Source organism: Epinephelus moara, chromosome 15 (genome assembly GCF_006386435.1).
Source record: "Epinephelus moara isolate mb chromosome 15, YSFRI_EMoa_1.0, whole genome shotgun sequence".
NCBI classification, from domain to species: Eukaryota; Metazoa; Chordata; class Actinopteri; order Perciformes; family Serranidae; genus Epinephelus; species Epinephelus moara.
In genome coordinates, this window is record NC_065520.1 from 5,686,506 (window position 1) to 5,700,939 (window position 14,434).

The 14,434-nt window shown below is 41.2% G+C and overlaps 1 protein-coding gene across 1 annotated transcript in view; it reads right to left on the bottom strand.

Annotated features, from left to right (window-relative positions):
- ptgfrnb (prostaglandin F2 receptor inhibitor b) overlaps window positions 1-14,434 on the bottom strand; it is an 83,654-nt gene that overhangs the window by 38,115 nt on the left and 31,105 nt on the right. The window contains exons 7-11 of the mRNA XM_050063358.1: window positions 3,972-4,118; window positions 3,248-3,408; window positions 2,728-2,848; window positions 1,642-1,861; window positions 1,357-1,544 (exon numbers count right to left, since the gene is read on the bottom strand). Coding sequence (XP_049919315.1) covers window positions 1,357-1,544; window positions 1,642-1,861; window positions 2,728-2,848; window positions 3,248-3,408; window positions 3,972-4,118 — 837 coding nt within the window. The remainder of the gene's footprint in view (window positions 1-1,356; window positions 1,545-1,641; window positions 1,862-2,727; window positions 2,849-3,247; window positions 3,409-3,971; window positions 4,119-14,434) is intronic.

The following is a 14,434-nucleotide window of genomic DNA, read 5'->3' on the forward strand; positions in this document are numbered from 1 at the left end:
CCCTACTCTTTCACCACATTCCTCCACCTTATACTCACCCATCTGTCAATCACTCCTTGCCTTCCTTTTGTCTTCCTCCCTCTCCTTTTTTCCTTTCCTCACTTCCCTTTTCCTGTCTCCCCACATTCTTACCGTTTCTCCCTGTTCGCCTCACCCTTTGTCCTTGTCGCCTTTTCCTTTCCGCCTCCTCAGCCCACCTCGCCACCTCCCTCTCTTTGTCTTCCTCCTTGTCGCCTCCCTCTTCTTCCTCCTCTCCCCCTCTGACGCTCCTGTTCCTCCCCTTGTCTCCCACCTCCCAGTCAGATCAAAGAAAGTTAAGTAGGCCAGTGGCTGTGGTGGGCGTCAAAGGGCTTAAGGTGTGTGTGAGTGTGTGTGCATCTTTATTTTTGCACATTATTAGAGAACTTATGTTGGTTATCATAAACACTGTGTGGGTGGATGGTATGTGTGTTTAATGTGTCTAGAAATGTACAGCACTGCTAATGTACTTCTATCTGTAGACAGTTTCTCCAGGATATCCAGGATGATTAACATCGATTGTTTTTCTCTGGTATTTTTGCTCAGATTGGTATCAAAGTGAATATGGGATTGAATGGCTTGAAAATGGCTTTAAATTAATGATGATTCTTACTGAGTGTTAGTAAGTATTCTCCCAACATTTAGTCTTCTGCTATGCTCTTTGTACACAGCCTGGTTGTAGGAAATTTTACTTAATCATACGACTGGACCAGAATATTCACTTTTTTGGTTATTCTTTCATTTGGTATATAATTTGTTGCCTTGTTTAAATGTTTAACAGCCAATCAAAGTGCTGCACACAGCAGACAAGGACTGATTGATTGTGAGATTGTTGGGACTGTTTAACGGATCGGTGTTGGATGCTGGCCGCTGCTGCAGAGTTAGCTTACGCCAGTCGGGCAGACATTGAACTGACCATTCATCGGGAGGAGAGCAGTTACGAAGCATTTAACCTGTGGAACAGATCTGAAATCTGTTGGCACTAGTATGCTGTTTCTGCACTTCTGTTTCACAGCTGTGTCAGGTGTTGTCCCGGATTCAGAGCCTATTATTATGACCACTAATGTTCAGCAACCCCCTGGCCAAAGCCTCAAATACTTGCTGTTCATTTTACTACCGAAGCTCCGGAACCCAAAGATAGTTTTCAGGGCAGCCAAACTAAATGAATACAATGTGTTAATCAGAAAAGACTAATTTAGAAACAAGCAAGAGAATCTAAAGGGTTATGTGCGGGACACACGGCAATCAATGCTTTCAGCTTTGGCAATGTATTGAAGTATTTTTTAAAACTATCAATAATTAAAATTGTGTGAACACCAAACACACACACTGATTCACCATTTTCCTGAAAGTCGATCTTGACTTTGTTGGACTCTGCCCCGGTGGCTTTGGTCCAAGCTTGTCCCGGCTGCTGTTTGGTCCATGCCATGATGTTGCACCAGTAGAAACCTCTGTCGGACAACTGGACGCCTGCCAGGCGAAACCGAAACTCTGCCGGACCAGACTTTGTCAGAACCAGACCGTCTCTGAGTGGACAGAGAGAGTGCGAGACATGAAAGCATTTCAAAATCAAACGCTGACTCCAGTGCATCGTCAAAGTGATGTGTTGATGTATACATGTACCTCCTGTTGGGGTCTGTGGTTCCTCCGTGCTGCAGGACGCTGTCAGGGCTGAGTGTCATGATGGTTTTCGCGTTGCTCTCCACGTTCTCCTGTGATTGGATGAGCACTGAGTAACCTGCCTCCCCGAGGTTCTCAGTGGACACAGTGCAGCTCATCTCAAAGGTAGCTCCACCCACTGCGGCTTCACGGATACGTTTGGCAACGACGTTAAGAGTAGGATCTGAAAATAATGCCAGTCAATCAATCAATCAATCCATTAACTTGAACTCTGTGAACTCCCAGTGTCCGCAGGGGGAAATCCCCAATGGTGGCCAACAGGAAGTGAGCCATTACATCATGAACTTGTTCTGGTTCAAAGCAGGCTCACACACACACACACATACATACACATACACAGCAACGCAGTTACATCATGGCTCAATTAACCAAATTGAGGGCACCAAGCTCAGAAAGTGGGACTGGAATAGAGAGGATGTGTGTGTGTGTGTTGTGGATAAAAGAGGCTGAGACAAGAGATCTGTTGTTATCTTGAAGGATTTTACTCTGAAGTCTGGATATGATATGTAGACATTAAAGCTTATTCATAAAACTCAACAGCGGGGTTACTGTCACCGGCTGGCAGTATATTACAGTTTTCTTAACCATGAATGTGAGTTAATGGTTCGGTTTTTCTGAATTTCTCTTAAACTGCCTCATTAAATCAAAGATTACGACCTGGAGTAATTGTTGATTTCCCCATAGTGCCGAGTGTTGGAGGTATCGGCAGTAGAGATGTCTGCCTTCTCTCCGATATAATGGAACTAGATAGCACTCAGCTTGTGGTGCTCAAAGCACAAAAAAATATATTTGAAAAACTCAACAGCAATGTCTCTTTGTAGAAATCATGACACGCTTACTCAAGATAATCCACAGACCTTGTTGTGAGCAGTTTCATGTGGGAACCATTTTCTTTCTGCTGAACTACACCCACCAACTGCATCACCGCTCAGAAAGAAGCGGGCATCTACTGCAATATCATCCAATAATATAATTTACCAAACAGAAGATAACACAACAGATGAGGACAGACATATAAAGTTTCCTTACGTTTCATATCCCACTGTACAGCCAGCGGTGAGCTCTTGTACTCGACAGTGTTCACCATGTCACCCTGGCTGTTGACACTCCAGGCTGACACAGTGCAAGCATACTGGCCCATGTCGATCTCCTACAGACAGAGTGAAGATGAGTCGGTGATCAACATAATCAACATTAGCTTTAGGACTAAACATATTTTGGATTTTGAGATTCACAGAGAAAACTACTGTTTTATGTACATGTGTATGGCCACATTGACAGATTGTCACCTTTTAATGTTGTTGTGGCGAACGTGCTAGCAAACAATTGCCAATTTACATGTCAGCCAAAGAGCAATATTAGCCTTAGTTTGAATCTGTTCACTCCATGAATGTACGTCCCATAATGACTCTCATTTAGCTCTATTCTGGTCTCTACCAAATGTTCATCAGGCTGTCGCTAACTGTGTCTTCATCTCTTTTTATCTGTTTACAGGCTGCCTTTAATCTGGTCATCACAGGTATAGTGACTCCAACATCATGATGTTTACCTGTGTGCGGAGAACCCGCAGTTTGAATGTGTTGGGCTGGACTCTGGTCAGAGACATCACGCCGCTCTTCAGCCTGTCAGAATACGTCTGTCCCGGCAACATGTTGCCATAGCTGTCCAGGGAGCCAATGGGATGCGAGGTCTGAGGATCATCCCCTATACCTGCAGGTGATTGGACAGTTTAGAGGTGATTTCTAGTTATTTCTTTAGTTTTTTTCAAGGTCCAGTGTGTCGAATTTAGGTGAATCTATTGACAGAAATGCTATATAATATTCATAATTATATTTTCATTTGTGTATAATCACCTGAAAGAACTGTTGTGTTTTCGTTACCTTACAATGAGCCTTTTCTGTCTACATACGGAGTCGGTCCTCTTTCACAGAGAGCCACATTGTTTCCACAGTAGCTCAGAACAAACAAACCAAACACTGACTCTAGATATGCCACTAAACCAGGGTTGCCCAAACTTTTTTGAACGTGGGACAGATAGATAATGTGAAAATACCTAAGGGCCAACTGATTCTATCGTTGAATGGGTCATTTAAAAAAAAGAGGCAAAGGGGAAAAATGCAAAGTGATAGATCAACTAATATTTTGTGGCAGGCCACATATGGTATATTTAGACAGTCAAGCTGAGGAACATTTACGCTTAATCCTACACACTAGACCTTTAAATAATTCTGTGGACATATGACAGATTTTGAAAAAAGCTGATGTGAAAGTACCAGGAAGTGTGGTGTGCTCCCAGGTGACACCCAGTCGGCCTCCCGGGGGTAAATGGGTAATGTTGGTCACACGGCATGCCAGCTCTGTGGGTTCAGCCGTCATCTGTGGGTCCACCACGGCATCGAGGGTCACCGTGAAGTTCGGCTCTAGCGGGAAAAAGTGACATAAAATTAAAGTCAATATCATTATATGCAAACATTAAGAAGCTTTTAATGACATAAACGTTAGCAGTGTGATCCCAACAAAGGAATCAGATCCAGGGCAGCTACATTTTGAAGCTTGATATCTGCATATCTTGGTCAGTTATTGAAGCAACACCTTTCTTATTTCAGCAGGGGGTGGAGATGAGGAGGGGCGACCAAGCTGTGACACCCTGAGACACTCATCAGCACCAGCAAACACACCTACAAACACACAAGGCCTAAAGAATGTAACAAAAGCCCAACCCTGAAGCTTTGTGAGTCCCAACAACTGCTGCTGAAAAGCAGGGCATTGTATCGTCATACAAAGTGAAACAGCTTTATTACGCCGCAGCTCTCCTGACAAAACCACGCAGCCGGTTCATTTAAGGTACGGTCAGTTTCACAGTCATTAGCTCCCCATTCACACAAGACCATGTGAGACATGCACATGGTTATGTAAATGTGCTTTTACACCTCGGAGGCAAACAGGAAACATTTTTGTACAGCTACACATTCAGTATATATTTAATCATCACTATTGTCTGTATCACTGAGGCTGAAATTAATACTCTTTTCAAAGAAAGAATCAGCACCCTGGTGATTGGATAACAACTCAAACCTAATAATACCATATATCGAGTTACAGTACTGCGCCGCCTCCAGAGAAATGATTCCCATCCCAGCAGGGCGTTTCTTTCATCAGTCATCATTTTACAACAGCCCTGAATCTTCAGACAAATGCAAAGTGAATCCTGTTTTTGTGTGTGTGTGGTTTGGTCCTTAATATAGAGCTGCGTGAACGAGCCAGACAACAGAAATAGACCTGTGTGATATGAGGTGTGTATCACAGTGTTAATAGTGTGTGTGCGTGATTGTGTATGTGTGTGTAGGTGGCGAGGCAGGTCCTCTCAGTCAGACATCCAGATTGCACCTTTACGCCTCGATGAACAGGAAACACACAGAAAGATTTCCACCTGCTTAACTGTGAGATACCCCCTCCCCCCAGCACACACACACACACGCGGTGACATACTGTATATGTATTTACAAGTGGCCACTGACAAACCACACACACCTTAAGACACACACAGCAGAAACATGATTAATACAAGCACATACGTAAGAGTGCGCCTGAGTGTGTGTTTGACCAAGGAGGGGCTATGCGTGATGTCACTTGGACGTCATACACACACACTGACTCATGCACTGTCACCATCTGCTGTGAAACACACACACGCGTGCGCACACACTTTGATCGATGAGAATGTGTGAACTTTCTCTGCCAATTTGCCACGCGCCTCGCTCTCTCTCCCACACTGATATGTTGCCTTATTTAGTCAAACAACTTGTCACCAGTTCAGGAGCTGTGGTCCTGCGCAGCACCAGTATACCATAGGATACTGGATCTGACCAGTACAGGGTTTGACAGTCATGCATTTATTTTGTTTAAGCCAATAATGACTGTACCAATATTTTGTGCTAAATTAAATACAAAAATCTGACAGTTTAGCTCTTCTGACAGGATAACAAGGAAAACGCCTGCAGGTTAAATCACATTAGACTTTAAGCCTGTTGAAATACACAATAGGAATAGACAATAAAACCTAAAAAAAATTACAACAAATATTCTGAATTGTCTGAGACTTCAATGAATTCTGCCATAACCAAGGCCATTTAAGGCCTTAAAATTAAGACTTACTTACTGTAATTTCAGACATTTTAAAGGTCCAGTGTGTAGGATTAAGGGGGCTATATTGGCAGAAATGGAAGATAGTATAATAAGTATGTTTTCTTTAGTGTATATTCACCTGAAAATAAGAACTGTGTTTTCGTAAACTTAGGATGAGCCGTTTATATCTACATAGGTACCTTGTCCTTGTCCATGGAGATCACCAGTAGCCAAGACACTGGCACATATTTTCGCATCAGCCACCATAGTAAGCAGCACATTTTTTATCGTGATACTGCTTTGTTCAGTGTTTTTCCCAATTTAAATCACCAAGTGTGTTTGTTTTGGAGAAGAGGAGTCCTCTGAAGATAATTCAGCTCCTGGAAAAAACTATCAAAAGAGCCATTTTTGACTGCCTGGAGCCACAAAACATATTTGGGCCTTATGGTAACTCTGGATATTCAGTCTAAATTAGCCTAAAGACATACAGAATAGGTCTAAATGAGCATTCATTGTTAAATTCTGTATTTTCCTCTGAGACTTTAACTTTTATGGATTTGGGATCCATTACTAGCCTAGCTAGGGAGGCTCAAGACGAGCCACCGCTGTTGAGGTTTGGCAAAATTTGGAGGAAAAGGTGCCAGGCTATAAACATACGACGCACATTTTAGTTTACAATATGTTTGTTTTTTTCAAAATCAGTGCACAGGCTACACATTATTTTTTACAATTAGAGAATGTAAGAATATCTTTAGGCTTACAAGAATAATAACTAACTAAAAAAAAAGTCATTCAATTTCATGTGATATTTTTTGTCGAAACCACAGAGAGCCACTGGAAAGGGGCTAAAGAGCCACATACTGTATGGCTCCAGAGCCGTAAGTTGCCTACTGCTGTCCCAAACACTGAAAACCTAAGGAATGCTAACCAGGGGAAGTTTCAGCTGGTCACAATCTGCAATCCTCACTGCTAGATACCACAAATTTCCCCCTCAATCCCCCTAAATCTTACACATTGGACCTTTAAGACATTTCAGGGAAACGCAAACAACCTTAACATACTAATATTTTATGTTACTAAGACTTAGAATGATTCAGGATTAGATGCCTGAAGTGAAGCAGAAGTGAAGCAAAGCAGTGCTTTCTTCTGATCTAGCAGGTTTTTAATCACTTACAGACTTTACACTTTATTATGTATGTTTCTTTATTTAGTGCTTTAAAATCAACAACACATCCCACTGATTTCAGTGTTATTTTAAAAGGTTAATCCACAATAGCTGTGGGCAACTGTTGTTTGTTTACATGCAGTATACTGTACATGGAGAGCAGATGAAACAGGGGCTACATTTTGGTACCAGTCACTGCAGATACAGATACAAATTCTTCACTGGTTATTCATTTGTAACAAAATGAATATTAATGTATCGTTTATGTCATACATCAAGAAGAAATACCAAACACTTGCTAAATAATTAGTCTCAAATGGGGTAATTTGCACCTTTTTTCTCTGATGTGCAATTCACTTTAAAGTCTTTGCAATTTTGGAAGTCATGTCAGACAGAATAAGTCACTTTGGGCGCAGTGCAGTTTGTAGATTAGGATTAAGGGATGTAATTATAGACTCATCAATAATTAAAATAAATGTTGCAGGGTGGGCAGTACACAATGTTTTACAAGGACGATGATGTTATAATGACTGCCCCTTACACATTAAAAAAAAAAAAAAAAAATCTGAAGGGAGTTTGGCGACTTTCTCCCTGCTTGACAAACAAGTTTGTTGCTGCAACTGCAGATATAATCTACACAAACATGGCCGACATATTTTTGCTTGAATTGGTGGGGTGAAACACAAACTTCTCTCCCCTCTGACTCTTATTGTGATTAGTTATTTTGCTTGTCTGTATAAGATGATGCAACACGGATGTTGTCTTTGATGTAGCTTCCTTTAAAAAAAAATGAATAAAAAATTGATACAGTGATTTGATTGAGTGTCTGAAAACAAAACTGCACAGTCACTTCGTGGTTTGCTGGTTAAACCCAACAGTCTAAAGCTGAGATATTTGTGTGTCCTAAACGTTATCAATTCAGCTGCAAGTTAAAAAGGAAGAAAGTTCTACAGATAGATCTGTATGACATAAACTGACCACAAGTTCAACAGTCAACAGACAATCAGGCAAATATAGCAGTGCACTAAGAGCCCTGCAGAACCACAAAGCCATCCAACACTGCACTTTCTGTGAAAATGAAAAACCCCAAACTTCATGTTAAAGAGTCAGCGATGCTTCCGACCTCACCTCATGTCCTCACACAACTGAGACTCATAGCTTGAGCTGCTCTTCCGGCCATTCTGCACTCTGTAGAGTTTAGCAGAGCAGAAATTGTGTAAAAACAAGCTTTAAAAAGAAGAAAAGGCTCTATTAGCGCGTGGCTCGGGGAGGCAGAGTGAGGAAAAATAGGTCAATGTCAATAACACAACAAACTGCTTTCATCTGCATCGCGCTGCATGTGTTCATTTTAAGAAGCCGCTCTTGGTTAGAGGCTCTTAGTTAGTTTGCAGTGGGTGTAATGGTGACTTTCATTTGCCACTGACTGCTTTCAAACGTTATGATATCTCATTCATTATTTTTCTGCTCCTCACAGAGCAAATCATTAGCGAGCACGCTGACTGTTCAATTAAGAGAGCGAAAGCACAACTACTGTTTTATTTTCAATGTCGATTAATCTACCAATTATTTTCCCAATTAATAAACGATTAAAATGTCAGCAAAATGTGAAACATGTCCTCAGAAGCTCCCAGAGCCCATGGAGCCAGTGTTTTGTTACTTTAACCAACAGTCAAAAACTCCCAAATATTCAGTGTATTATAGTAAAAAAGCAGCTGAGTCGCCAGAATATTGGCACTCTACATTTCCGCAAACCACAGATGTTACATTGTCGTGACACCCATGTGAGATGGCTGCCAAGCAGAAAACTGCAGTAGACCACTGTTTGAGACATTAGTCGGTGGTTTTTAATGAGAGTTTGTCCAGCCTTGCTTTTAGCGACAAGGCGGTATTTTTTAGAGCAGTTTGGGACATTTTAAGCCATGTCTGTAGCGACAAAAGCAGGTATTTCTAAACAACAGTTCCAGACATTTCAAGCTGTGCCTGTGGTGACAGGAGCTGGTATTTTTTAACGACAGTTTTAGTATTTTTTTTTTTTTTTTTTTTAAACAACAATTCAGGACATTTCCAGCCATGTTTTTAGCAACATAAGTGGTTATTTCTTTACGACAGTTAGGGATAATTTCAATCCTGCCTGTCGCAACAAAAGCAGGTATTTTTTTCATGATAGTTCTTAAACGTTTGTAGTGACAAAAGCAGGCATTTTTTCATAAAAGCTTGGGACATGTCTAGTGGTCAAGTGGGTATTTTTTTACGCAAGTTTGGGACATCTCCAGCCGTGTTTGTAGCGACAAAAGCAGGTGCTTCTCAAACAGTTTGGGACATCTTTAGTCATTACTGTAGTGACAAAAGCGGGTAATTTTAAATATGAGTTTAGGACATTTCCAGCCATTTGTAGTGACAAAAGCAGGTGACTTTTAACCAGAGTTTAGGACATCTCTAGCCATGTGTGTAGCGACAAAAGCGGGTAATTTTTAACCACAGTTTAGGACATCTCCAGCCATGTGTGTAGTGACAAAAGCAGGTGATTTTTAACCACAGTTTGGGACATCGCCAGTAATGTTTGTAGCGGCAAAAGCAGGTGACTTTTAACCAGAGTTTAGAACATCTCCAGCCATGTGTATAACTACAAAAGCAGGAGTTTAGGACATCTCCAGCCATGTTGGTAGCGACAAAAGCAATTTTTTTAAAGACAGTTTGGAGCATTTCAAGCTGTCCCTGTAGCAATGATAGCAGGTATTTTAATGGCAGTTCTGGACAATTTAAGATGTGTTTGTAGTAACAAAAATGGGTTTTTTTTTCAACATCAGTTCGGGACTTTTTCAACTGTGCCTGTAGGAACAAAAGTAGTTCTTTCCCAACAGTTTGAGACAAGCTTGGGACATGTTTATATTGGAGCAACAAAAGGGGGTATTTCTTTAATGCACGTTTAGGACACCTTCAGCTATGTCTGTAGCAACAAAAGCACACACACACACACACACACACAGGAAGGCTTGTAGTTAGGCTTTCACTAGAACGTGTTTGGCTGGTGTGTTTTCAGCTCCAGCTCATTAACATGCGGGCTGTATGCCACCATAATAATATGTTTGCTAATAAGCAGAACAGAAGAAAGTGACCCGCTAACCTTGGCAGCGACAGTGCCACTGAGCTAGGCAGGGAGTTGAACTCCCAACCACGGCCGAGTTAGCCGCTTCCAGGGACAGAAGAAATGCTGTTTTCTGCCAAAACAACCAAAGGCATGTGAGGCGCTCTTGTTTCACTGGAGTGTGCAGGCGTGTGTGTGCAGTGTCTGTGTGTGCGTGTGTGATCGGAAAACCAGATATGAACAAGCCACTCGAGCCGTTCCCTCTTTCTGTCAACACTCTCTGTGTCTCCCAAGACGGAGGGGGAGTGCTGGCTGACACACACTGAACAGATGTACATTTTACATCATAGATTACAGCTAAAACAACATGTAATCAGATTACTGTGTGTGCAGACAGATCACAGTCATCTGTTACTACCCATGCCAGGCTTCCCAGTGACTTCATGTTGTTACTAGACAGAGAAAGCCATTTCTACTCATCCAATATCAGATAAATATTGATATTCATTACTGAACATTTAAAAAATGAAATATTATTTATCATTTTCATGCTACATGCTATGTTCAGAAAATTATCCAAGATTGTCATGCTGCACTGCATGATATATACAGTATGTATAAAGGCTAAATAATAAATACTCGTCAAATAATAGATGAGGAAGTGTGAAAATCATGCCAACATTTGCTCCACACACACACTCTGCGCTGGTGAAGTGAATTAAGGTGGAAGCTCTCCAGCAACTGCACAGTATAGATGCTAAACATCATAGAACCACAGACTGGAGCTTCATACAGCCTGTGGCGACGCACAGCCTCCTTAATTCTGCTGCTTTATATTTTCACTGAAGGACAGATTTTTACCGAGTTTAGGAAACTGCTGGAGAGCTGCAGGAAGCATCTTAAACTGTGTCCTTAGGGAAGGAAAATGCTAAGTGGTTTTCATCAGTCAATCCTGTATGAATTAACGTTAGCATGACTAAAGATTGTTACTTTACATTCATTTGACAGGAAACAACTTGGGAGTTTTTTCCCCCCACATGAAAACACATCAGAAGCAATTTGGGATTCAGTTTCATGCTCAAGGACTTCAACGTGTGGGCAGGAGGGAGAATCTAACCACCAACATTAAAGGATAGCTTCATGGGGCGCCCAGTAGCTCACCTGGTAGAGTGGGTGCCCCATGTACAAAGGCTCTGTCCTTGCCATGTCATACCCCCCTCTCGCTCCCCATCTCACACTAGACTTTCCTATCTAATAAAGGCAGAAAATAATCTTTAAAAAAAGGATAACTTAAGTATTTTTGAACCTGTGTAAATGACGAATGGAAACAATTTTTTAAAACGCTGAAGTATTGGGTGAGTTTTTACTAGTACTATCAATTTAATAATTTGAATTACCGATTTGATACTACTAACTTTTAAATGTCCTTTACCTTCCTTCCTTTCCTCCATTTTGGTCTGTGTAAGTCAAACTTTTTGTTTAATTTTTGTTTTGTTTTGTTTTTCATTCTGATATGTCATGTCATGATCTGTGCTTTGTGTATTATCATTTGCCTGTAATTAAAAAAAAAAAAAAGATCCTTTTGGTTAACCAGAAATAGCCCTGAAAACGCCATCGTCAAATCCACCAGGCTCCATTTAAATAAACAGTAATTTTATCATCATAAAAACCCTCTTTGTTCAACGTCATTCGGAACAAAATAAATCTCACAAAAGCCGCCTTGGTTTTTGTTTTCACTCTTCCAACAATCACCGACTCTGGTTTGGTTGAAATAAATCCTTAATTCACTCAGTTAAATGAGAAAATATGCTGTCTCTGAATATGCTAAAAATTGTGTTTATTCAAATGGAGTCTAGTGGCTTCGGAGATGGCCACAAAAATGTGGGAAAATAGGATCCAGGTTGAGAGATGCTGAAGTTACACTTTGAGATTATTGACCAGCCTGTTCAGGCAGAGTGATACAAATAAAAATAAGGACTATAAGCATTTTACATTTTACAAGACGAGTACCAAACTAAGGACTGATAGCAACACAATTTGAACGAACAGAGCCCCCTCATTCACTTCAATGTCTACCATTCACCTTGCATTCATCTAGAAAGTGCAAAAATACAATAACATCTACCATGAAAACTTTCCAGAGCATTACAAACTGCTGTGCAGTGTTTTGACACGATGAGCCTTCAAACTTGTGATCTTTAACTCAAACTGGAATTTCTGGATTGTATTTCACCGTCTCTCTGGTACCTGAACGGACACGCCTACACCAACAGTCAGAACATCTGGTGAGGGTCCCATACTCCATAAACATCCTGTAATCCCTGCTCACACTGCAGGACGAATGAAAAGAGTGCCGTAAAGCTGCTTTATGCAAGTCTTTGAAATGATGACTTAAAATGGAGAGGACTGCAGAGCTGGGTCATTTTTCTCTGTGGGTTTGTCACTATGATCGATCCCTTTTAAACATTATCTATTAACACTGTTTAGAGACAATCACTGATGAGAGCAGCTGTAATATGAAGCACTGTTGGTTATACTCCATGCTGTATGAGGACCAAAACACGTTGCTTAATATCTCTTCCTCTCACAGTTTCCTCGAGCTCCACCTGGCCCTCGCAGGTCAGCTGAGACACAGTCCCTTCAGGGTGTCTGCACCGAGGTCTCGGGGTCTCCTATCAGTCATGCTGGAGGACTTCCAAATGAGTGGGGGTGTGACCTCGCTCAGTGAGTGTGAGCAGCTCAACACAGGGATCCACTCATATCGCTTGAATTCCTCATCATGTCGTAGCGTGAGACCCAGCCGGGCTGCAGAGAAACCTGATTTCTGACTGGTAATTTTCTACTCGCTGCTCAAAGGAAGTGACTGCAAAAAGAAGTGTCCTAGCTCTCTGTTCTCCACCAGCATGGTGACAGAAAAGAATTGGATTATTTCCAGTATACATCTGAGATCACAGCCTGACAGCTAAATATGGACAATACAATGAAGAGGCTGAAGGTAAAACCAGGCTCGGGGGATTGATGGGACGACCTGAGCCGATCCTTGAGCCAATTCCACATTGGGCCTGGGATCAATCGCCTCTGCCTCGCATACCTAGAGGCTGATGGTTGGTGGCTAATTGAAAGCAAACTGCTACACTATGCTAGAAACAGACAGCCACCTGTCCCTTTTGTACCCTGTTTCTCCACTTTTAATGAATCAACATATGGCATCCCTTTCCAACAATGTACCCACCAAGTCAAGTGCTCCAATCAAGGAGCAGCAGCTAGTAGTAGTTTAGGTGTGCTCACTTTGGATTTAACCTCCAAATGTGGCTTTGATTGCGGATAAACCATGCACGACCAGTCTGATCATGGTGCACTTTCTTTGTTGTCATGATGTTGCCATATTCCAAAATCTCAGCACTTTTCCTCTGGTACCATGAGCAACAGAAATGCTGGATAAAACCACAATAAATAAGAGCTATGAAACCATCTTTTCCATCCAGCTGTTCTAAATCCTTTGAACCTGATTGTAGCTTGCAGTAACCTGCGTTCTACAAAATGTGGACTAATTTTAATGGGCACCTCTGTTATTATTATTATGAATATTAGTTCAGGTTTTTATATAATTCTATAGCTTCCTAATAATGTTCCTGATGTATTTAAATCCAAAAATTCTAATTTTGGCTAGTGTCAAAATACTATTTTACCACGTCACCGGACACACATTTGATGCTGTTGCTACAAATAAAGCCATGTACTGCTGTGGACACTAGTACCGAAAGTCACACATTAACTCAAACAAACTATTCAATGAAGGCATGGGTAGACCAGCAACTCTCATGTGGTGTGAGGTAAAATTCTGGTCTCTGTCAAAGCAGTAAAATAATCTAAATCTTAAAATGCTAATGATTTTTTTTATGCGTATGGAGGCTAAAACACATTTCGCTGCTGCCCCCCACAGCCACCAGACTCCTTTGACAGAAACAGTCATTTTACCTGCAGAACACAGGAGTTGGTGTTTTACCGCTGCCTCAATCGCTTAGTTTATTTGTGTTCTTGTGTGACTTTTAGAACGGAACTAACGTGGTGTAGGGCTGGGCGATATACAGTGGTGTGAAAAAGTGTTTGCCCCCTTCCTGATTTCTTACTTTTTTGCATGTTTTCCACACTTAAATGTTTCAGATCATCAAACACATTTATACATTAGTCAAAGATAACACAAGTAAACACAAAATGCAGTTTTTAGATGAAGGGTTTTATTAATGAAAGGGTTTTATTAATGAGGAAGAAAAAAATCCAAAGCTACATGGCACTGTGTGAAAAAGTGTTTGCTCCCCAGCTCCTGTTAAAACATAACTGTGGTTGATCACACCTGAGTT